The 23,260-nt window shown below is 39.0% G+C and overlaps 1 protein-coding gene across 1 annotated transcript; it reads left to right on the top strand.

Moving 5' to 3' along the window:
- LOC149027622 (spectrin beta chain, brain) lies at nt 1-20,643 on the top strand. Its single transcript, XM_089139070.1, has 17 exons — nt 1-228; nt 920-1,419; nt 1,752-2,001; nt 2,097-2,104; nt 2,339-2,584; nt 7,479-7,649; nt 7,832-8,620; nt 8,715-8,812; nt 10,205-10,267; nt 10,368-10,456; nt 10,618-10,683; nt 10,979-11,617; nt 14,899-14,973; nt 15,127-15,197; nt 15,283-15,340; nt 16,275-16,494; nt 16,849-20,643. The coding sequence occupies exons 2-17, from the start codon at nt 1,013-1,015 to the stop codon at nt 17,562-17,564; spliced, it is 3,966 nt and encodes a 1,321-aa protein (XP_088995196.1). The 5' UTR covers nt 1-228; nt 920-1,012; the 3' UTR covers nt 17,565-20,643.
- The last annotated feature ends 2,617 nt before the right edge of the window (nt 20,644-23,260 follow it).

Genomic DNA, 23,260 nt, shown 5'->3' with positions numbered 1-23,260 from the left:
CAATTTTGTTTATGGTCCGACCGTCTTATAGCGGGAGGGAATCACCGCGACGACGGCCCAAAAATTAATCAAAAAGGTCAAAGAAAAGGAAATTGAAAGAGGGAAGCTCATCGTTTTTGTTTTATTTTTATCTTCCCCATTTAGGTTATGGTTTTGGTCATTTGATCGTTTCTCTGTAGGTTTGATCGTTCGATTTTCTGATATCAGTTAGTTGATCATTGAATGCTGGTAAGTCTATGTTCTTCTCTACTCTAAGCACTCGAATTCGATCGTCTTCGTTGCTTTTCCGATAGAGTTTATCGGGGAGTTCATAATCGAGGAACCCTAGATTTTTGCGGCGCCTAGGATTTCGGAAATTCATCGAGCTTGTTCCTGTAGCTAAGTTTGTTTATTCTGAGTGAGAATTTTGCATTTGTTCGTTGGATTCTTGATTTTGGTCCCTGTTAGGGTTTGTGTTATTTCCGCATCCACCGCGTTGTGAATTTTGGTCGTTATGTCATGATTTTCTTCTGATTTCTACACGTAATGAGCTTAAACAATTTGAATTCCGTTGACCGTTTTTGGGAAACGAGATCCCTTGACGTCGTCGCGATGCCGCTCCTTCGAGTCTCTGCAACTGGAGTTGGATGTATATGCCGACACCCCAAGTATTTCATTTGCCCTTAGAAGCATATTAAGTTGCTGCTTTTGTAGATGGCAGCTTCATTTTTCATATAGCTTTTTGTAGATGGTCGCTTTGTACCCTCTTCCCCCTATCCTTTCTTTATTACTTCCGGAAGTTTGGTTTCTAGTATATTAACTAGGTTGGAAGAGTTCGATGAGTTTCCGATGAATTCTTCTATATGGTGCTGTTTCAGTTGACGTCTCTTCGTATCGTTTGAGGATTAATTAATTATCTCTATTCACATTTTTAATGCAGGGCTACCATTTCAATGCTCATTGTTTAACACTTGGACGGGTTGTGAGGTAGGAGTGAACTCCAGATATTAGTTGTTATGGTTGGTTGTGAGTTATGGCAAGTAGTTCGAGATTTGAGTTGACTTCTGGTAGTCCGGAGGGATCCGCCTTTCTTTCCACCTTTTCAAATGGACAACGGGGCAACTATTCTGCTGCCAATTTGGACAGGTCAAGGAGCTTCCGAGAGGGAGTAGATAACCGGATGCTAAGTTCTGGACCAGGGTCTTCCAGAGGGGGCAATACCTTGTCGGCAAGCATGCCTCCTTTGATTTTTGAGCAAATTTTGCTCAGCGACAAATTTCCTCGTCCAGGAGAGCTAAGGAGGGCTTTGGGGATTAATATTGGAAACACCTCTGAAGATCATTCTGTTGGAGCTGCCCACTCTAAGTCTACTCCTCCAGTAGCGTTCGAGGATCTAAGACGTGTCAAAGGATCTGTTTCTGACTCCTGTAGTAAGGCGAGGTAACTCATGTACTTTCACCAGATAATTGTACATTAGCAGGTCATTTTGTTCCAGGATTTGGTTAAATTTCATTTCTATGTAACAGCCCATCTTTCTGCACTTGCTGAACCTTTTATCCAGCTCCTTCTTTCCTTTTATCGGTATCATTGGAAACTTGGAACTAATTATACCTCTGAATTCCCATACTAAACATACCACGGGTTAGCAATGCTGAACGAACTTCTAGGTTTGGATTGAGAATCATTGTTTGTAGTTACTTGTGGTCTATCAATGAAGTACTCGCACAATATTGTTGTGGTTGCTTACGGAAGTTTTAATGTTCTCTGACCAGGGAGAGGCTGAAAAATTTGAAAGAGTACATTATAAGATTGGACAAATATTGTGAAGCCCTCGACACTAAGAAGAAACAACGGAGTGAGCTCTTGTCAAGCGAAAGGTCAGATGGGTCAAATTTGTTGAAGATGGGGGGTCAGATTCATCAGAATCGTCCCAGTCTTGTTAGTCAAAGGCCAGAGGAGAGGACCAAGAATGCTGTCCCAAATAGGAGAGTTCGTACATCAGTAGCTGTTGCGGACGTACGGGTATGTATTTGAATAAGTGGTGGACGTGTGATCTTTTTGGCACACCTCCACTTGGGCTTTATATTCTATTTGTAAAACTTCCTTTACTTTGTTAGAACCTTCTGTTTTTTTTTTTTTTTTTTTTGGGGCGGGGGTGGGGGGTTGGGTTACACAACTCAGTGTTGGGGAGAGGTAGTATTCCACATGCTTCCTTCCTCATCCACCTGAAGGCTGTAGTGCTGGCACATACATGCACAGCTGTGAAGCTGTGAACAAAACCCTTCATGTTTTGCTTTATTATGCTGAGATGCTTCATTTTTTTCTTCTCAGGTAGAAAGTCGAAATTCTAACCTACGAGGCAACCTGGGCCCATTGAAAAGGAAAGGGATCTACTGAAGGCTGGTAATGTGGGTTCGGTTTTGGTTGAAGAAAAGATCCGAGTTCCGGCTGGAGCTGAAGGGTGGGACAAAAAAATGAAAAGGAAACGTTCTGTTGGCGCAGTTGTTTCTCGGAGTATGGATGGTGAACGAGAAGGTAAACGAGCAATGCATCAAAAGCTCAATAATGATCCTAGGTCTCGATCTGGCGATGCCCATGGTTTCAGGTATCTTCTCTGGTTCTATTAACAAGTCATTGCCCCCCCCCCCCCCCAAAAAAAAAAAAAAAAAAAAAAATTTTCCTCTTTCGTTCTAGTGGTGGTCTGTTGTGATCCTGATGTTTTCCCAGAATTAGGGTCCACTTTCAGGACCTTATACACTGGTTGCAGCAGCTAATTTGGAGGTTTTAGGGTTTTGGCTAGGGCTGGTAGTTGGTCTATGGTTGCTGATTTGGTAGTTCTAGGATGCTAATAAGGGTTTATTAAGGGTTGTGATAGATCTGGGAAGTTGGGATAGAAATAGGTGAGTCTTAGAAAAATCTGGTTAACCAGATTTTCTGCAACTTTTCTATGAAGAAGATGAGTTGCAGGAAAATTTCAGATTAAGGTTTAATGGCTTGAAAGGGCTAAGGGCTTGGGGAATGTAATCCCAGGCTTGGTGCGATCCTAGAAAAGGGATTTGGAAGTCTAAAGGGCTGGGGAAGTAGGGTTTGAATGGGATACTGTTGCTGCTTGCGCAGAAACAATGGGAAGGAAGGGGAAGACTTGCGGACTCTAGGGAATGACCTAAGATGTAGGGAAAAGTGAGGGGGAGATGTGGGGGTGATTTGCCATTGGGGGGGGGGAGTGATTTTAAGGTCTGAAACTAAGGGGGAGGGGCTGGGATAGCTGCGGACACTGAAGGGCAAGAAAGCTGGGATTGGGGATGGGGTTTTAACTTACCTGTATATATTGAAGGGACTGCAGAAACTCTTTGTAGAATGCTTGAATTGGTGATTGAAGATCTTGAGGTTGAAGAACAATGCACAAACCTAGCTGCAGGGTGTCCTCTATGGATCCCACAATTTTCACAAGCCAATATTCTCAAACTCTATTTTTATTCAATCAAATCTGGAAAAAAAACTTGCACTAGAAAGGGTATTCATAGCCTGAACAAAGGACTTAGACTCAAACTTGGTTACCCTGGTTGTTAGGTTCCCATCATAATTTAATTTGGACTCTGACAAAGGTATCTAATTACTACGCGATCTCAGCCTTTGGTTCTGGGATCTCACTTAAGTCACCTAATGCTAATTAGATTATAAGCAAACTAGGGGAGGGGGGAAATCTTCCTAATTTAATCATCCCAAAAGAAAAAAACTCTTCCTAATTTAAATTATCCTTAAAAGTAGGTTTCTTAAAAGGGAAACAATGCTAACACAATTCTAAGACTCTTTCCAAATGAAACTTCAAAGGGATTGACTTAGACTCTGAAGACTTTTAACTAAACTGAAGTACTAGATTTTGGCCTTCCTTAATGCTCGATCCAGGGGTAGGAATTGACCATTCTACCCATGGGATGGATTCAGCCTCCCTGACTCACAATTGGGCTTGGGCTGAACCTTGGATACATTAGATTTAGGTGGTGCTTCATGAATAAATTTTCAAATAAACTTAGAAACATATAGATCACCTAGACATCAACACTAGAACAAAAGAGGGAATAAGAAAAAAAACAGCGGACATATTCTTGTGCAATCCATAGGAGAGCACATAGGCACACTTGATAAACTCACAAGTAGTCCCATACAAGAAGAAATCTTTGATAATACTTGAATTGTATTACTTATTGAATGAAGCCCATCTTGTTTATATGCTAACCTACTAGGCAACAAACTACTACAAAGTTCACATCATATAATGAACTACCACCTTACTTCACCTAACCTTTGACAATGAGTTTCCTGTTTGAAAATGGGGCCTCTTTTATTGACAAACTCCCCCCAGTTAACTAGTTACTGCTCCTATATAACATGTGCTTAATAATAACTAAACACAATAGTCCAACTTGGACTGAGACTATCATTTGGGCTAAGGATTGGACCTTTGTTAAGGGTCTGGGCAAACTTATATCTTGGTCTGGCCTTTAAACTTGAGTTGGATTGTGGGCTTGAATTTGGTCTGGGCCTTTGTTTGAGAGTACTTCCTAGTAAAGTGTTGCTCAGGCTTCGTTGATGGTGGACTGTGACTCAGTCCAGCTGGATGCTATGGATCAAGTTCTGTTCACACGTCTTGTGAAATCTATATGGGTGTGTTGATTTCTTGCAGAATCAAATATAATCAAAGTGTTGTAATACATTCGCAGCAGTTGAGAGGTTTTGATTCAATTATTATTATTTTTTTTGAGAATACATTCCTTACTCAGAATTTGCTTTCAAGAGTGGTGTAGAACCCGGGAAGAGAGAAACCAGCCAAGGAATGACCAAGCTAGGACCAATTCGTAACAGCGTAAGAGGTCAGTATGGCAACAGTGTCCAATGATGGATGAAAGCAGCAGTACACTTCAATGGCCCTTCACAGTGGTTGCAGCAGCTTCTAGTACTTGAATGCTAAGAAAGGAGATAAAGGAAGACACAAGAAGGGGTTGGGGGGATGGGTATCTCAGTCCAGGATTTCTCATCCATTAGCATTCTCAGCTCTTCAACATGGATCAGTCCATAAGTCAATGCCAACATGGCCTGTGAGTCCGATTTCTCCAAAGTGTCATACCATTATGATGAAATGGGCTTTGAGGAATGGATTTTCTGGACAATTACATGAACTGAAACTAAAAATCATTAGAATTAGAAGCTAAACTGAATTTAGATACTAGGCTGTATAAACCAATTTTTATCCAAATTAGTAACTAAGAGGATTACCAACTAAAAATTATGGTACCTACTAAAGGGCTTCAAAGTTTATAACTAAACTGCAGTCAAGTGTTGCATGTGGGCCCCATCAGAATCATCTACAATGGATGGACATTCCTACCAAAGGAAATGATGCGCTATGACACTTTTGACATGAATAGTGACCTGAACAATGTTTTACCTTCTTTTCTTCCTGTTTTTATCCTACTACAACAATCCAACTTTACTGGTCAAAATTGTGGACAAGGGGACCTTATACTGGGCCCTGGGCATGTTGAAGCTGGCCTCTAATGCTATTTTTAATCAGTCTTAACTGGTTCATAACTTGCTGGTTTGAATTTCCCTGGTTCTGCATCAGATCTCCCCACCTTGGAAAAAAATTTTACCTTTAATTTTTGAAACTGAAGATAAAAGAAGCAGCTCCTTTGTAACTAGGAATGTAAAAGGGTGGTATTTAAGGTACTTTATGTAGCCCTAGAGTGAATTGGATCAACTAGGGCCTAGTTAACCAGGATCTTTTATCAAGTATCAACGAGCCAATTCAAGTAGGCTACTAGGTGTGGGGCCCACTTAAGGTTAGGTTAATGTCATGATCTTCTGTTTCTTCCCCCCCTTTTCTTTTTGAGATGATTGGTGGTTCTATGTCAGCTGATATAGGGTAGGATATATGTTGGAAGTTACAAACTTACAACAATTCACGTTGTTATATTTAGATTTATGGAAGGTTCCTAATACAGGAACTAAGGATAAAGCCTAAAGGTGTAAGTTTAGGCAATTGGCTGTGTGAATTGGCATGAAATTTCGGTTGACCTAGGGAGATCCAATTGAAACTTCAGCAGGTTTTAATATTAGATTTGGCTAGGTAGGATTCTTTCAAAGAACACCTTGTGAACTCCTAGAAGGTAGTTTCAGGATTTCAAAGTAGCAGCTTGTTTGAACTTGAAATATGAGTAAAATGGATCAGTTGATGTTAAGTTTCTGATGGAATTCGTGGGCTGCTAAGGGGATTGAAGGTGGGATGTGGGTTGAGGGACTGAGGTTAGATTTTAGTATGCTAGGGTTTCCAAACACGAAATTAAGAAAAGGGGAGATTGGGGACGGGGATCAGTACTTGCTGGTTATTGATGCTCAGGCTGGACAGTTGGTAAACCAAGGGGTGGATTGATTGCAACTGAATCCAATCTTGGCAGTGGCTTAGTGAGATTGTTCTTCAAACTAATGGAGAGGGAGGTTAATTTAGGATCTCTTGGGCTTCAAGCCATCAAAGAATCAATTGGATCAGGCACCAATCTTACCAATGGACCTCTTTGGCACTTTCCCACTGAGCCGGTTCAACATATCTTCCACTGTTTCCATCAGAGTAACACAGTTCTGTAACCAGTCATCGCCACTGCTAGATCTCTCTATATGGTCCAAGTTTTAGTCTCAAGTCTCAACAGGTTGCTGGTTAGGCTGCCACTATTATAGATTCTAATTCTGGAGCTGCTGCCATATCTTTTGTTTGCAACACGACATGTTGAAAAAACTTTCACCAGTGCTTTATTTGTAACATATCATCATTCACGTCAAATTGGAACAAATTCCAGAGCTTGGTTTGGCTAGAATCATAACCTTCTTATATGTGAATTTGTTTCTAATTTGATCTAGTGCGTGAATTTTTCTAGTGATTCTGTTGGAGCTTGAGCATTACACTTGGGAGTGTTATCCTTTTGGTTTACAGTCTCAAATTTGTGGTCCAAACTCCTAAAACTTATCATTGAGCTTAGTAATGATATTGATAACTTGTTATGTTACTCAAACCCAAATATTACCAAAAGGCTGTGGTCCATGACTGGAGCATTTGCAAACTGGACCTTATTGCTATGCATCACATGACTCGCATCTAAAACAAGTGAGGATAAAAATGGTAAGATACTTGTCAGTGAATTCTGCCCTTCCACTCGACCTTGCCACAACCTCCTTGTGAAACCAACAATCAGACAAACAAAAAAGGGTGGAAAAAGAAAAATTTGCATCCATACTGGAGAGTTTGGCGGCACCCCCAGTTCTTGTATGTTGTCTGCAGAAAAATTGGCTTTATGCCAAGATATAGGCCATTTATTGTCCTAATTAGGCACACACTTGTAATATTAAGTGTCATCATATGTATTGTTTCATTTCTGGTCTTTTCTTTTTGTAAAATTTTCACACTTGGTTTTAATGAAAATTCATTCTTTAAATGTCTTAAACATCAGATCTGGACCTTCAAATGGAATTGCTGGAATTAATAAATTAGATGGTGTCTCACAGCCTACCACTTCCAATGGCCGCATAATATCCAGGAATGAGCTGGATAGTGTTCCTCTCCCCCGGGATCGTGCAGCTGGGTTGGAGAAGGAGAGAGTTGTAACTAAGACAAACAATAAGTGAGTAATTTTTTTGTTGAATCTGAAGGACCTGTTGTACTTCCAACTTTTTATTCTTGATAGAGCCTAGAATTTTGATAACAAAGTTTCTATTGGTTCCCCCAATCATGTATTTGCCTGTATAGTTTTTGTTCTTCCGTTTGTGATAAATGTTTTTAATGCATTCATACTCTTGTTTCCAGGTTAATACGCGATGACACTCAGTCAGGCAGTCCTAATGCGGTTGCGAAAGGAAAGGTTTCAAGGTCATCAAGAACTGGTTCTAGTTCTGGTTCTGGTCTGGCGACGACCTCATCTCCTAATCTCCCACGCCCATCAGGAGTTCTAGATTCATGGGAACAGCCACCAAGCGTAAACAAAGCCCAGTCTGGGGGCGGACCAAACAACCGCAAACGTCCTTTGCCAGCAGGATCATCATCTCCACCTATGGCCCAATGGGCTGGTCAGAGGCTACCAAAAAATTCACGTACAAGGGGGAGAGCAAATCTGGTACCTGCTGTTTCTAACACTGATGAAACTCAGATATCATCAGAAGGCTTTCCATCTTCTGATGTTGGTGGTAGATTAAATTCTAATGAGTCCAATGGATCTCTACTTGCTAGAGGCTCATCTAATAGTTCACAACAATTTAAAATGAAGGTTGAAAATGTTCCATCTCCAGCCAGATTATCCGAAAGTGAGGAATCAGGAGCTGGTGAAAACAAACTAATTGAGAAAGGGATGGATAATTCTGAGTTCGAGGACCGAGGCATAAATGCAGTTCAAAAAGTTGGATCCTTCTCTTTGCCTGCAAAGAAGAATAAATTATATATGAAGGAAGAAATTGGGGATGGAATTCGGAGACAAGGAAGGAGCGGTAGGAATTCATCATTATCAAGAGTGTGTGTCCCTCCAGCTAGGGAAAAATCAGAGAACACACCCACAACAAAGCCACTTCGAAGCACAAGGCCAGGCTCTGATAAAAATGAAAGGTATTTGATGTTTATCTTAGCCAGTAATGTTTGGATGTAGCATTTCGTGGATTTCTAATCTTTCATTAACCTCAACATGTTTCTTTTATGTCAGTAGGTCAGGGCGTCCCCCCTTGAAAAAGTTGTCTGAACGCAAAGCTTTTGCTCGCCCTGGGCATGTGCTTAATAGTGGCATCTCAGATTTCATTGGTGGTATGTTAAAATTTTGCATGAAATTTGCCCATCATTTATCTGGACGTATTACAGCTTGGATGTTATGACATTTTTTATTCTGAATTAGTCCAAATTTTTATTAGTTACTAGCAAAATTTTCACGTGCATATACACGTGGTTTTTGTTTTTAAATGATTTAAATGTTTAAACGTTTTCAGAGGGAGAAGTTGTTTTTAGATATTAATGTGAAATTGTTTGTTTAATATATGGAATGGAATTTGGTTTTTGTTTTCCTTTTGTAGAGTCGTTATGAATAAAATAATGTTCTTCCTTTTTATTTGTATAAAATAAAATATTTTAATAGTTTTGATTATATATATCTTCTAAAAATGGGTTTTTTTTTTTGTGAGAGAATTGGGATGGGAATCAGGAATTTTTAGTTATCAATTATTTAGAAAATAGGGATTTTTTCTCCTCCATTTTATAAAAGTAAGTTGAATTTAACTTTACAGCGGTGGCATGAGGTAAATGGCTTAACTTTTTATACATGCAAGTATTGATTTGTTTTTGTCACAAAGAAGAAGTGAATTTAAGATATTTTTAGAGAGAAAAATGAGAAAAAAAAGAAATAATGATTACTTATTTAACAGTATATTGGGATTAATGAAAAACTAATTTCCTTTTTATGTTTCTTTATATCAACTTCTTCATGTGTTGTAGTTATTAATCTCCTCTATTTCCTTAGAGTATTATATGATTAATTATTAATTGTTCTTTAGGGTAAATTTTTTGAGAGAATTGAGTTCTCTGTAGGATTTTTTTTTTCATTTGTTTTAAAAGTTGTTTCATGTGTTTGTTATTTTGGGAAAAGTTATGCGGGGACATTTACTATAGAGGGCTTTGAAGGAATGATTTGTTTATGTATTCTTTTTTTGAGTAGGGAGGAATTTTTTTTTGGGGGAGGGGGGAATTGTAACTGTTGAGGGATTATTATCAAGAGATAGATCTGCTACAAGTAGGGGTCTTTTAGTCCAGTAATGAAGAGACGTGAATCTTGGGAGGCAGTCCTCTTAAAAGATGTAACTATTGAAGATATGTAGGGGTATTTTGGTCTAGTGAAAGAGTATACCAAAACCTGAGTTTGTACTTAAATATAGTAGTATGATAGTAATCATAGTATGATATGATTGATGTACCAAAAAAAATGATATGACATGATTGAGAGTACGCTGTATTTGGTTTTTTGATGGACGATTCCATTCTAGCAAAATTTCGGTACGAGTTTAGTTATGGGTTGAAGAAAGTTGTTTTTTTAATCTTCCATATTTTTTTTGTCAGAAAGGAGAAGCATCATTACCTGTCAAGACTTTTTTGTTACATTGTTGCTGAAACTTTGTGATTTTTTTATTGTGGCTGTGTGTAATGTTCTAGGTGAATCAGATGATGATCATGAAGAACTCCTCACAGTTGCTAATGCCGCTCGCACTGCCAGCTGTATGCATCTGACATTAATCCATTTTGCTTCTGGTAACTAAAGCATATCTTTTGGTTTTGGACTTGACTTTCATTGGGATTATCTCCTTTTGGCCTGCAGACCATGCCTGTTCTGGTTCATTTTGGAAGAGAATAGAATCAGTTTTTGCTTCAGTCAGTTCAGAGGATGCAGCTTTCTTGAAGAAGCAGGTATTCAAAGACTTAGGAGTGCTTTTTGTTATTCTTCTTTATTTTATCTTTGAAATTTGCAATACTAGAGGGCTCTTTGTTGTTCTTCTTTGTTTTGTCTTATTAACTATCAAATTTGAACTAACGGAAGCGTTTCATTTCTAAAATGATTTCTCAATCAGCTAAATTTTGCTAAGGAGCTTGATGAAAGTCTGCGTCACATGTTTAGTGCTGACTATAATATTCTGGTAACATCTGCTAGCCTATCTGCTTATCCTACAGGTTCTCTTAAATATTATTTCATAGTATTTGCCTGTTATCTCCAGCCCACCCCCACCCTCAATTAAATAAAATGAACTCAAAAAAAAAAAAAAAGCCTTTTCCTTCAATGCAGAACTTGCTTGCCACTGATGTTGCTAGTCATGTCATTTTATTTAGTGTTAGCATATGTTGATATTGTATGAACTGTGAAAGTCAAAACATGAAGATTTGGGATTTTTTTTTGAGAACAACATGATAAACTGCTGTATTGATGTTCTGTAGGGTGAACTTAACAAAGAAGCCTCCTTGTCTCAACCTTTTTCTTTCGCTGAGGAGCATGGAAGTCAACCAAATGGAATTGGATCGAATGGATCTGATAATGCTGCAGGTTTGGTAGATCAATCACAGGGAGTTGGTATGTTATGTGGAAAAGTAGGTGCAGAAGGAAGGTTTGATAAACCAACTCCGCTGTACCAACGAGTTCTCTCTGCCTTAATTGAAGAAGATGTGGTGGAAGAATATGATCGTAACAGTGAAAGAAGAAATGTTTATTTCCCGTATGCAAATGAAGATTCTCCTCCTGGTACATGCAACCATGTTGATATTGAATCAAAAGATAGTGAAAGAATGGAATTTGACATTGGGTCAGAGTTTGATCCTAGGATTCAGAAGCACTCATTTGACTTCTACTCATGTAATGGTAGTACTGCTTCTAACAGCTTTAGACCTTCATATGATGATGAGTTGTGTCAACAAGATGATGGTTTAGTACATTCAGAGGCTGGAGGAGTAGAAGGGTCCCAAGATGCCCAAACAAATTTTTCTGCTATGTCTTCCATTGATTGCGAATATCAACAGATGAGTCTGGATGACAAACTTATGCTGGAGCTGCAGAGCATCGGCCTGTATCCTGTAGTAGTGGTAGGTTTCGTCTCTTTTAATCTAATGGCATTTGTCAATGTAGGTCATGGTTCTTTCATTAACGTTTTCCTTGCTGTATATTTTTGAAATTTATCAGTTGCTTTAGCTAACTCCATTGTTTTAGGAATTCACAAGAATCTAGAGATACTGAGAGCCCTTTTTAGAGAAACAAAGCAGGCCTATAAAATCCTTATGGATTCACTGTTTTATTCCACAGCAAATGAAGTGAAAAGTAAGAGGAAAAAAAGGAAAAGAAACATTTTCTACTATTCATATTTGATTGTCTTGGGTAAAGAAAGGAAACACGTGGCAATTCTGCCATTATTATGTTGCTCTACCTCTACCGACCTCTCTGTTGATTCTCTTTTCCAGTTTTCTCATACAAGTGGTTGACAGAGATATGGGATTTGGTTTCTTGATGAATATTATTGCAAAGCAATAGTCTTTACCGATGCAATCAAACCCTTGTTGTGAATGTTTGTCTCACAACTTCCTTTTTACACAGCCCATGCAAAAGAGTCAAATGCGGCCTACATATTCAGAAATGTATTTCCATGTCCTTATAGATCTTGTTTGACAAGAAACAGTTTAATTGATAAGCCAAGTTGAGTCCTGGGCTTTGACTTGCTTTTGGCACCACATGACACTTAATGGCCCCACAGAAGCATATTGAAGTCCAACCAGCTTTTGGAAGCTTTTCTCAAGAGTACTCTTTATTTTTATCATGCCAGTTTCGGGGCGGGGGAGGAGAGAGACCAGAAGAACGATTCATTTGGATCGACGAGCCATTTTGTGAATCAATGGAACGTCTGTCTATGCATGAGGAATCGATTTGCTGATTTATTGATGGAATTGGCTCAGCTAATCACTAAGTGGGTTAACTCTAGCTAGGACCAGTTATGCAGGTCTCCAATCATGATCATGATTAGGCAAATAAAACGCCTTACTGTTGGTGAACAGCTCATTTTGATGAACACCACCATGTCCAAATAGCCTAGCTGATTGTATGTGTTCTAAATCAAGGAGAAAGGGGCACTATTATTGGGATACTTGATTAAAAGCAGACCCAATTAGGGTTTCCAGACCCTGTGGCTGTGGGTAAACTAACTTCTAAACCCTGCAGCTAGGGTTTCCAGGGATTTGGGGCAATTTTAGGGTTGAAGGGGTTGCTGTCCAGGTTTGGCCAGTGGGTCTTATGATGGAGACTTGAATCTGAAAGTAGTGTTCTGCAGTTTCAGATTCAGCTCTAGGGTTTAGGGTTTCAAGTGAAATAAGGAGTTAAAATTCTAGGGTTTCAGGGGTTGGAGTTAGGGTTAGGGGGGAGCCTGCAACTAAGGTCGAAAGCTAATGGGGGTGGGAGGATGAAGGGATTGGGGTTTGGTGTAGGGAATAGGTGGGTTTGGAATTCCAGGGTTTGGGGACTTCCAAGGCACCGCAAGAGGAGAGGTTTGAGAGAGATTGGAGAATACACTAGGGTTGGGATGGGGAAAGGAATGATCACTTGCTGCTGTTAATGGAGAAATTTAAAATCACTTGAAAAGAATACCAAGAGCTGCCACATGGTTTGTCCAACTTGGACACCCTACACAGCCCAGTTGCACCCTTGTTGGCTAAAAATCCTCTGCATAATTTTATTCATCGATCAAAGCTGAATTGTTTATAAGCCTAAGCCTTGGCCTTGAATTTATAGCCAAAGTTAAAGTACTCGTACCCTAAGTAGAACTCCTACTGCCCTAAAACTGCCAACTACTAGTCACAACTGAAATTAATAACAAAAATAGAGATAGGAAAGGATTCCTAAACAAACTTGGACATAAACTAGAGGATTCTTCTATCTAGGACTCCTAGATGGACTAGGATTCTGTCATATCTTAGCAAGGATTAAACCAAATAGCAAAATAAGAGTAGATCTGGACTCCTGATGAGCTTCTGCTTCTCTTAAGGCTGAACTGGATGGTGTAGGGCACCTATAAATAGTAGTAGATAACCCCTGCTGGGGTCGGGTTCTTCAGTAGGGCCATGGGAAGAAGGACTGCAACCCTAGTTCTTGTGGCCTTTCGTGGGGTGGTTCTGGTGGTTCACATCAGTATGGCCAAGCATTTGGGTTATGCAACCTAGATATCTGATTTGCATGATGAGAAAATGAGTATGTTGTTCTATTTTCAGCTGGTTTCTGCTGCTATTTATCATAAATATTTTATCAAAAAACTAAAATTTCAGCAGGGGTTCTGAGTTGGCTGGTTTCATGCATTTATGTACCCCAATGAAATGTCCAGTTAGCTTGGTATGTTATATGAACTGACCTACGCAAAAATAAAAAATTGATGATTAGGTGAGAAATAGTACAATTACAAGGCTATGTGTCTTCAGGCTGTAAAACTAAGCCACTGATTGACTACTTTCCTAATGGAACCTCAACAAGTACATTACACAGTTATAGTGCTACCTCAAGAAGACAAATATGAGATTCAATTGGTCACTGGATTGTACTGCAAACAGGATGCTACTTTTCAAAGTTCAGCTTACTCAAGAACAATTCAACACATCATGATGAGGAATAGGCTTACACTCATTTTGCTCATTTTGCTTAAATGTGAAGCTCTACAGAATAGTTGCAGATACATAAAAAAGAAATTATAGAATAAAAACTAGCAAGCTACAGTGTTGCATTCTACATGTGGCCCTTCGCTGCCTTACATCCATGACAATTCTTCTTGCAGCCCATAAGTACCTTTCATTTCGTAATTGATGTGGCACTGTACATATGCAGTTCTTTTGAGTACCTTGGATCTGGGGAGTTGACAGCTCCAGTGATAAGCAACTGATAAGAGATATAAATCTCACAATCCCAATAGGCGGTAATTAGTTCCAAATTTGGTTTCAAAGAGATATATCAGAGAAGGTGTGGAGTTAGGGCATGATAACATAGTGCTAGGATGGCCAAAAGTGGAAGGTGGCAGACGTTGAAAATTCACGCTTAAAGGAGGAAGGATAAGAGAGATTATTCCTTAAATGGAGGGAACACTTGGTAGCCTCAGAACAGGGTTCTTTGTATAGGTTTAAGAAACTTAAGGGAAAAGAGAAAAAAAAAGAAAAAATTTTAATTTTAAGAGATTTGGCAGTCTTATCTTGTATTTATTTTTAATTATGGTAGAGTTTCTAGAAATTATGGTCATTTCCCCCCCCCCCCCCCCCCCCCCCCCCCCAAAAAAAAAAAAAACACATTTTTGTTGATTTTTTAAGGTTGCTTTCTTGTTTAAAAATTGTACCCTTTGTTCCAGCCTGATCTAGCAGAGGGAGAAGAGGAGGAGATCAACAGGGATATTGTGCAACTCAGGAAGGGGCTTTACCAACAGGTTGTATTGATAATTAGTTAATCTTTTCTGTAGTTCATTGGCATTTTTTGAGTGATGTGTGATCTCCTCAGGTTGTCCTCAGTCAGTTACTTCTACGTGGATTTGTATGGTTTTCAACAACTAATTTTTATTTGATTTGTGACTCATTTAAAGGTGGGGAAAAAGAAAGACTACTTATATGAAATGGATAAAGCTGTTCAAAAAGGAATGGACATGGAAGTGCGGTAGGGGCCATCTAAAATTTGTACATGTCTATCATAGTTGATTTGTCAAGTTTATTGTTGTTGACAGCTATTGTTTAACTTGCAGGGATCTTGAGCAGCTTGCCATGAATAAGCTTGTGGAGATGGCATACAAGAAACAAATGGTGAGTGTGAGAATAACTAATTTCTCTTGGTATGAAAGTGAGATGGATTTATTTATATAGAGTTCTGAGGGTGATTACAAATAAGAACAAACAGATGTAAACAGGTATGTAAATACAAGTGGGTAATTCAAGACTTTTAGGAGAAACCAGGTAGGACAGTGACATGTCTGGAATTTCTTGTAATAGCTTCCATGAGCCAATGCTCCAGAGTGGAGATTTGAGTTTGTCACATAGATGATGGAACCAAGGGGAGGCAAGACCCCTAGTAAGAATGTTCACAAGCTGATCCATAGAAGAAAATAAAACGAACTTGAAGAGTACTCAAACTTACGTAATCGACTGCATGTTTTATTCCTAAATTTCCTTTAGCCAAGGCTAGACTTGATTCTCAGAATAATGTGAAAGTGACTTATTCAATGTCATTATCACAACTTCGTATTGGCTTTGCACATTTTTTGGAGTTCAAGTGTGGATTGACAAAGTTAATCATCTGGAAAAAAATGTTATATGGTAAAATGGAATAAAGGTAAGTTTACAAAATTTTTGATTATAGTGGCTGTTGTTTGGATTTCATACTGAAATGGAAATATCTTTCTTCTTGTTGTAAAACAGCCAAAACCTGTGCTTTCCATGCTCCACCATAACTGCTGTCTCCTGGTGTCCCTCCTGTGGCCTCCTCTACCCCACTTCAGGACTCCTAATATTTTATATTTAGTCTTCAGTCACATCACCATGTCTTTCAGTATTTTGTCATGTTTTAGAAGTTGGTGAGAATGAGGTGGAATGGTTTAGAAAGCTGATTCGAGTGTAATGAGTCACATAACCAGTAATGGAAATGCCATTTTCAATTTCTTTTTGTCGCGGGGGTGGGGGTGGGGGGTTGACAGGAACTACTTATTTCAAGTAGTGGTCTAACTTGAAATGTACTTCACAGGCTTGCCGGGGAAGTCATGCTTCAAAGAGTGGGGTCAACAGGGTTTCAAGGCAAGTTGCTATGGCCTTTGTGATGCGAACTCTTGCAAGATGTCAAAAGTTTGAGGACACTGGAATAAGTTGCTTTAGTGAGCCTGCATTGCGGGATGCTCTTTTCTCCAGCAATGTTGCTAAAACCATTGACAGTGTTGATGGGGTTGCCGCAAATTTGTATGCAGCAGGTAATATCTTTCAACCTGAGTGGCGGGCAGTAGGTATGCTAGTTCTACTGCTTTAGTGTTTAATACCATGTGAACTAATATTGCTTGAAAATAATTGTGCTCAGACTTTTTCATTCTACCTTATGCTTTTGGGTAACCGGAAGTGATCTATTCTATCACTTCTCATACCCTTTGATGGCATAGTGCGGGCAGAAAAATATTAGTTTCTGTTATTTCCTTGGTCCTGCTTTGCTTGGATACCTGCACCAACACTTACTTGTTTTGGCTTTTCATAGAAACTGAAAATGACTTGATAACTTGTCAGCTGTTGTCTGCTTAACCTTATTTCTTGCTTGGATTCATCTTCTGTCACAGGTGGCTTTTCCAGTATGGTTGAAAGAAATGGTCCTCAGAGTAATAAGCTTGAGAGGGGTTCATCAGGTGCATTTCAAGTTCTTGCTCATTCATCCAACCAAACTTCTCCAAAACTTGAACCTATATTTAACAGAGGGAAGAAGAGGGAAGTGTTGCTTGATGATGTTGTTGGTAGTGCTTCCTTAAGAGTCACATCAGCTCTTGGAAACCCACTCTTGGGTGGAGCAAAAGGAAAGAGAAGTGAGAGAGAGAGGGATCAGAACAAGGATACCTTATCGAGAAATTCTGCAGCCAAAGGTGGTCGTCCGTCATTGGGCAATTTCAGGGGTGTACGCAAAACGAAAACAAAACCAAAGCAAAAGACGGCTCAATTATCAACTTCAGGAAATGGACTTCTTGGAAGGGTTGCAGGAACCACTCATCCAGTGTACCCATCTGGGGGTAGTTCCAGTGAAACAGTGATCCGTGACAGTGTATCTGGAGAAATGGGGTTGGTGTCGCCTGGTAATGCTCAGTCTAAAGAGACTGAAGAACATATGGACTATGCAGGCATGCAGCTAAATGGATTAGATCCAATAGAAGGACTAGGTGTATCAAATGATCCCCAAGATCTCTCTTCATGGTTGAATTTTGATGAAGATGGCTTGCAAGACCATGATTCAATGGGCCTTGAGATACCCATGGATGATCTTTCAGAGTTAACAATGATTCTCTGAGTGCTATTCACTGTAAATCTTGTGCACCATTCAAGAGATTGTCTAAGAGTGTTAGTGCTGCTGTTGAGAGACAACTAACTTTTTAAATTATGTCTTATTAAGTTGGCAGTTGTAATTATGGTAGTCCATTCTTTTGTATACTTTTTTTTGAAGAAGTTCTTGACAAGAGTCTTGAATCTTTATGTTAAGCGCAAAGTTCTTCCCTTGTATCAAAGTATAACTCGTGTAAATGTGTCTTTCATTGATTTAAGTTTTGAAGAAGTGTTGAGCCTTTTCAAATTTTTACATACTTTGCTCATAACATTCTGCAACTCAGTGTGACTGTGTGAGCTGTACATTCATTCAATGCCTCAAAAAATACTTGGGACTTTATGATTGTGGTGAATGTTCTGATAAGTGTAACACAATATTACTTGAATCTTGTGCTTACTTCAAGTTAAGTCGTATTCAATTGAAGTTTGCTTACTTGGAATACCATTCTGTTGACGTAGCTGTGGATGAGCAGTGATATAGTTGGGTGGAAGTGTGTTAGTTGAGAGATTGAAGCTCTAACTGGGAATTCTCAAACCCCCCCCCCCCTTCTAATATCTTCTCTTGTGACTATTTAATTTGTTGCACTGCTCATTTATTCCTCCTCAGCTTGTAGACTTCCATTATTGTGTCAAGTGAAGTAGATGTGTGTGGTCCTGGTGGCAATGGGAGCTGCATTTGTGGAGTCAGTGTCTGGATCAGCAGAAGAGATGGCATTTCATGGTGGAACTTTGGCAGGTTGAGATGGTTGCCCTCAGATGGTATTTGCAACTGAATCAGGTGCCTTGGAGAATTGGGCCTTTCTGATTGCATTATTCCCACTCAGGAAGGTTCTCATCTTGGAGAATCTACTTTAATTTTAACTGACGCTGAGGTCTGCTCTTGTTCTAAATTGATCTTTGATTTTCTGGCACTCACTGTGAAATTCGGTGATGATATGGAAGGTATGATTCTTTAGGTACTTTTTCACTGTTCAGTTCTGATTGCTTAATGATCTTTATACTGTGAGTCTGTGAGTTGCCATTTGCATCTCTTACTCTTTTTGTTGAACACTGGAAGATGGCAACCTTCTTTATCAAGTATAAGAATGTTCATAGTTTGTACTGCTTAGCCTCACCATAATGGAGGTCTATCTTTAGCTTAGGATCAACACATTTGTGCAGTTCATATATTTTAATATACTGTTCTTATCTGTAGGGACTAGATTGACTAACTTCTGGTATGTTTGTATCAGTATAATTTTGCATTCTGTTTTCTTTTACTAGCAATTTACTTCTTTCTACATTTATCTTTTTGGTTTCGTAGAATTCAGGCTGTATGCTTCTAGCCATTGGTGACATCTTTTAATCAGTTTCAGAGACTTGACTAGCATTTGTTCAACTAACTTAACGAGCTTTTGGTTAACTGACTCAGGTTTAAGATGGGACTTTGTTTCTGTGTACTGAACCCTTTTTTCTATGTTTTCTGCAAAATAGCTGTGTGTGTGTCGTTGCGCATGTCTGTTTGTCTGTACATACCTGTATTTATTTCCTGGCTATGTATAGGAGTTTCTTCTATTTCTGCTATCATGCCTACGCTGCTTTTCATGAACTAATTTCCGTTTTTCCCTTGAGAAAAAAATGACGCTTGATGAGACCTCTCTCTCTCTCCCTTCCCAGAGTGGACCTGCTTTTGTGCCATGTTGGGAATAATTGCCATGTCCAGTAGGAATCTGTTCTTACTCCAATGCTAGTTGTTGGTTTGTGTTCCAGAAGGCAAGAATTTTCATGGTCTTTTGCATATCAAAAAACTCCAACTCGGTTTGCATTTTGTGTGTTGGGCTTTGCACTCTCTCTTGGTTTCAGCTATTTAACTGTCACAGTTTGGTCTTAGGGTTGAGAGGCCTATCTTTGGGTAGTTCAACACCTTAAGCATGGAAGATGCAAGTGGTGCTACTGTATTTTCTTCTTCTTTTCAGATTTGTCATGGTTGTTCATTTGTTAATAATTGCCCCTTCAATGATTATGGTGTTAAGACCATATTTGGTTCTAAGCACTTAGGGCGACTTGGTGTGCAACTAGTTGTGGCCAAGGCGCTAAGCCATTCTTGGTATTATCTGTTATTATTTGCATGCTTATATTTTATAAGCTATACCAACAATACAGCAATTAGTTATTTAAACATCATGGGGGAAAAATCAACCATTAAAGCAACATCAAGAGACAAGAATCAACATATAAATTTAGTTGAGATGAGAAACACAGGAATAAATTGAACAGAATATAAAAGGTAAAGCATGTTCATGGAAAAAGAACAAAGCTATTAAATTAAATGATGTGAACACAGATGACCCCCTGGCCAAACCCTAAAGTGGGCCCCAAGGCCTACCCAATCAAGGTAGCTGAACCCTATTATAGGGGTATTTTGGGTATTTTAGACCCTATTTTAATGACGGAATCTAGTTCTAGTAGAGTTCCTGCCCATTTTAATTTCTTTATTTGAGTTGTGATTGAGTTGGTTAAGTTGTAGATAAGATAAGACTCTTTTACAAGAAGGGTTCTTATTGATTGTGAGTTTGTTTTCAATTGGAATTTGTCTTTATGAGTGATTGTGAGTTTGTTTTTAATTGGAATGTCTTTTTAAGTGATTGTGGTTTCCTTAGGTAAGGAGTCGTTTTCTCAAGAGGACTCTTTTAGATAAGTCAGTCTTTTACTTTAAGAAGAATTCTTTTATTCAGGTGGTTGTTCATTAAGTGTAAAAGGTATCTTAAGCCTAGTTGAACCAAGGATAGAGTCTCCTAGTTTAAGTTCTTTCTTTTTGATGTAAGGCTATAAATAAGCCAACATATGGATGTAAACTTTGGTCTGCATTGAATAGAGATTGAATATTGCTTGTGGGAAACAAGTTGTGGTTCTCTTTGGAAGGGCCGTGGCGGATTTATAGAAGTCTTGATTCGAGTTGCAGCAGCTTTCTTCCACACTCTAGCAGCCATCTTCAACTCCAGTCTCCAGCATCGTCTCCAAGTAAGTACCTCAGCCAATAACCCCTTCCCAGCCCCTCCCCTAACCTGCAGTCCAACCAAGATCCCTCCCCATGCTGCACAACCCTTCCCCATCCCCTTTCCTTCCTCTGGCCCACTTTCTTTCCCTTTTCTTGAACCTGCAGCAGCATAGGCCCATCACAGGTTTTCTTGAAGTTGCAGAAATTTCTGCAATTCCTGTTACCCCTCCCTTCTCATGACAGCACCCCACCCCTTCTATTTCTTGCAATACCTTTCTTTCCCCCTTTATACTGTTCTTTTTTTATTTTTGGTTCTTGCGCAGAATTCTAGAAAAGAAAATAGAGAAAAGAAAGCTGACAAAAAAAGAAACGAAAGAAGAGAGAAAGAAAAGAGAAAGAAAAGAGGACAAAAAGAAAAGAAAAGAAAAGAAAAGAAAAGGAGAGAGAGAGCAAGAACTCCCCATCCCCTAACTTTAAGCTTCCCTTCCCCTTACCACCCTTTCCACATAATTTTAGGTTACCTTATAATAACCCACATCTCTTCCATCTAATCCCAAATTGTTTATGTTGCTTTCCCCTTTATCCCAAACCCTTCCCATACCTAATCACAGGTTTCCTTTCCATTGCCTTCTCTTTTCCCAAGAATTATCCCCAAACCCTTCCACACCCCAACCGCAGGTTTCCTTTACCCGCCCCATCTTCCCTGGTATTCTTTTGGCTATCCTACCACCAATTAAACTCTCCCATCTTGGATTTTGACAAAACCCTAATTTTTCCCATTTCTCCAAAAATGCTTTCCCTCATAATTTTGGATTAATCCTTTCATCCCCATAATAGTCTTAAGATCATCCTTGGTTCTTCATATCATCCCATTAATTTGCTGGAAGATTTTTGGCAAGTCCTTAATTCTAGGGAAATTATCCTAGAAACCCTAACCCTAGAATTGGATTCACATCAAGCTACCAAGAATTAGTAGTGTAATTAATATTGTCAGCCTACCAAATACACAACGTCGCAATAAGTAGTGTATTTTTATTAGGTAATAAGAATGGAATATATCATTTGTTAGACAAGTAACATATAATCAAGGTATTACATTTGGTGAACCATAGCGAAATTTTGCTGTTTTGCTAAGTAGCAAAACGAAATATGCAATGAAATCTAGAAGTCTCAGATTTTGATGAAATTTCTGTAGTTTTGTTGAAATTTAGGTAATCTCTGAGAAATTTATGTACTTTCGTTGAAATTTCGGTAATCTCAATGAAATTTCAAAATTTTGCTGAAATCTCAAAGATTTCTGGTGAAATTTTGAAAATTCCAAGGGGTTGTACGATACAAGGCTTATGGTATGCATATGGATATGATGAAGCATATGGTGGTTCATTTGCTGATTGTAGTAGCATGTCTACATTTGAGTATGGAGATGGATCAGGTGCATCATTTGTGACTGTCTTTGGATATCCATTAGGAAGCACACAACTAGTTATGCTAGTGACGAACTATATGGATTTCTTTATCAATACCATGTCATGGCATGCTTTTGTCCAGTATTCAGAGTACTCCATGACCTAGAGAATGGATCCAACCCGACACATACTTGTATATTGAATTCTACTTCTTGTATGTGTCGTTGCATTTTAATGAAATCTTAGTGCTTTCTTGCATAATATCCATATTTACATGGGTAAATTCATGTTCCAGACTTCTAGTTCTACCTGCATACAGCCAGGCACGTGCCATCAAGAACACCACTGTGGGTTAGGTTTTAGGCAAAAATAACACTCCGGGCGTTTATTGGCCTCAAATTAGGCTAGATACCAAAAATTAGGCAAGAATGATCTCAAATACCTCCAGAGATTGAAGGTCGAAATCTGGCCAAAACATTCCGAAATTTTGGTATTTCGGTAATCTCCATAGCTACCGAGATGACCATGACCAAGTTGAGCGAAATTTCGCACCTTGCATATAAGCAATGGACTTTACAGTCAACAGCTCAAAACATATAAGACAATGATAAACATACTAGGATAGATCAAGAAAATAGACAAGGTGAAACTTGATCTGTTGCAGTTTCAGATAGAACAGAATACTTATCACGAGGAGAGGAGGAACAGCATGTGGGCTCTGAGGCTGTGGGCAGTGTCTTCAGCATCAGCAACAGTAAAATAGAAGAACCTTATGCCATAAAGAGCAGAAGAGTGAGGCTGTGAGATTTCGTGTGGGGGGGGGGGGGGGGGTGGGGGCAATTGAGCAGGAGAGAGTCAAGTGACTGTCAGGTGTCTCAAACTCTTATGCACTGTGATGGGTGAAGAAGAGAAGAGGTGGGAAGCAGAAGAAAAAGGTTGTGATGAAATCAAAAAAAGAAAAGAAAAACACAGTATAACTTACTGGAAGAGGAAGAAGCTGACTGTAGAGTTGCCGGATTGTAAAAGAAGAACTGCTGTAGCCTACTAGAATTCACAACTCCTGCCTCTCAATTTCTAGTTCTTTTTTCCCCCAACATTTCACCTTTTTTACTTTTTTGCACGATTTTTTATTTTTGGCTTTTTTGATATATAATTATTATTCAATTCAATTAAAGAATCTTGTGATCCCATGTATCTCACCTAATGTTGCAACATGTACTATATAACCAATAAGAGTGTTAGATAGGCATCAGTAAAACTAAAAACCCAATAAATAAATAA

Source organism: Hakea prostrata, chromosome 1 (assembly GCF_041222555.1).
Source record: "Hakea prostrata isolate BN-2017 chromosome 1, UWA_Hpros_2, whole genome shotgun sequence".
In the NCBI taxonomy this organism is placed as follows: Eukaryota; Viridiplantae; Streptophyta; class Magnoliopsida; order Proteales; family Proteaceae; genus Hakea; species Hakea prostrata.
The sequence above is the reverse complement of the archived record's forward strand: the minus strand, read 5'-3'. Positions and strand labels throughout refer to the sequence as shown.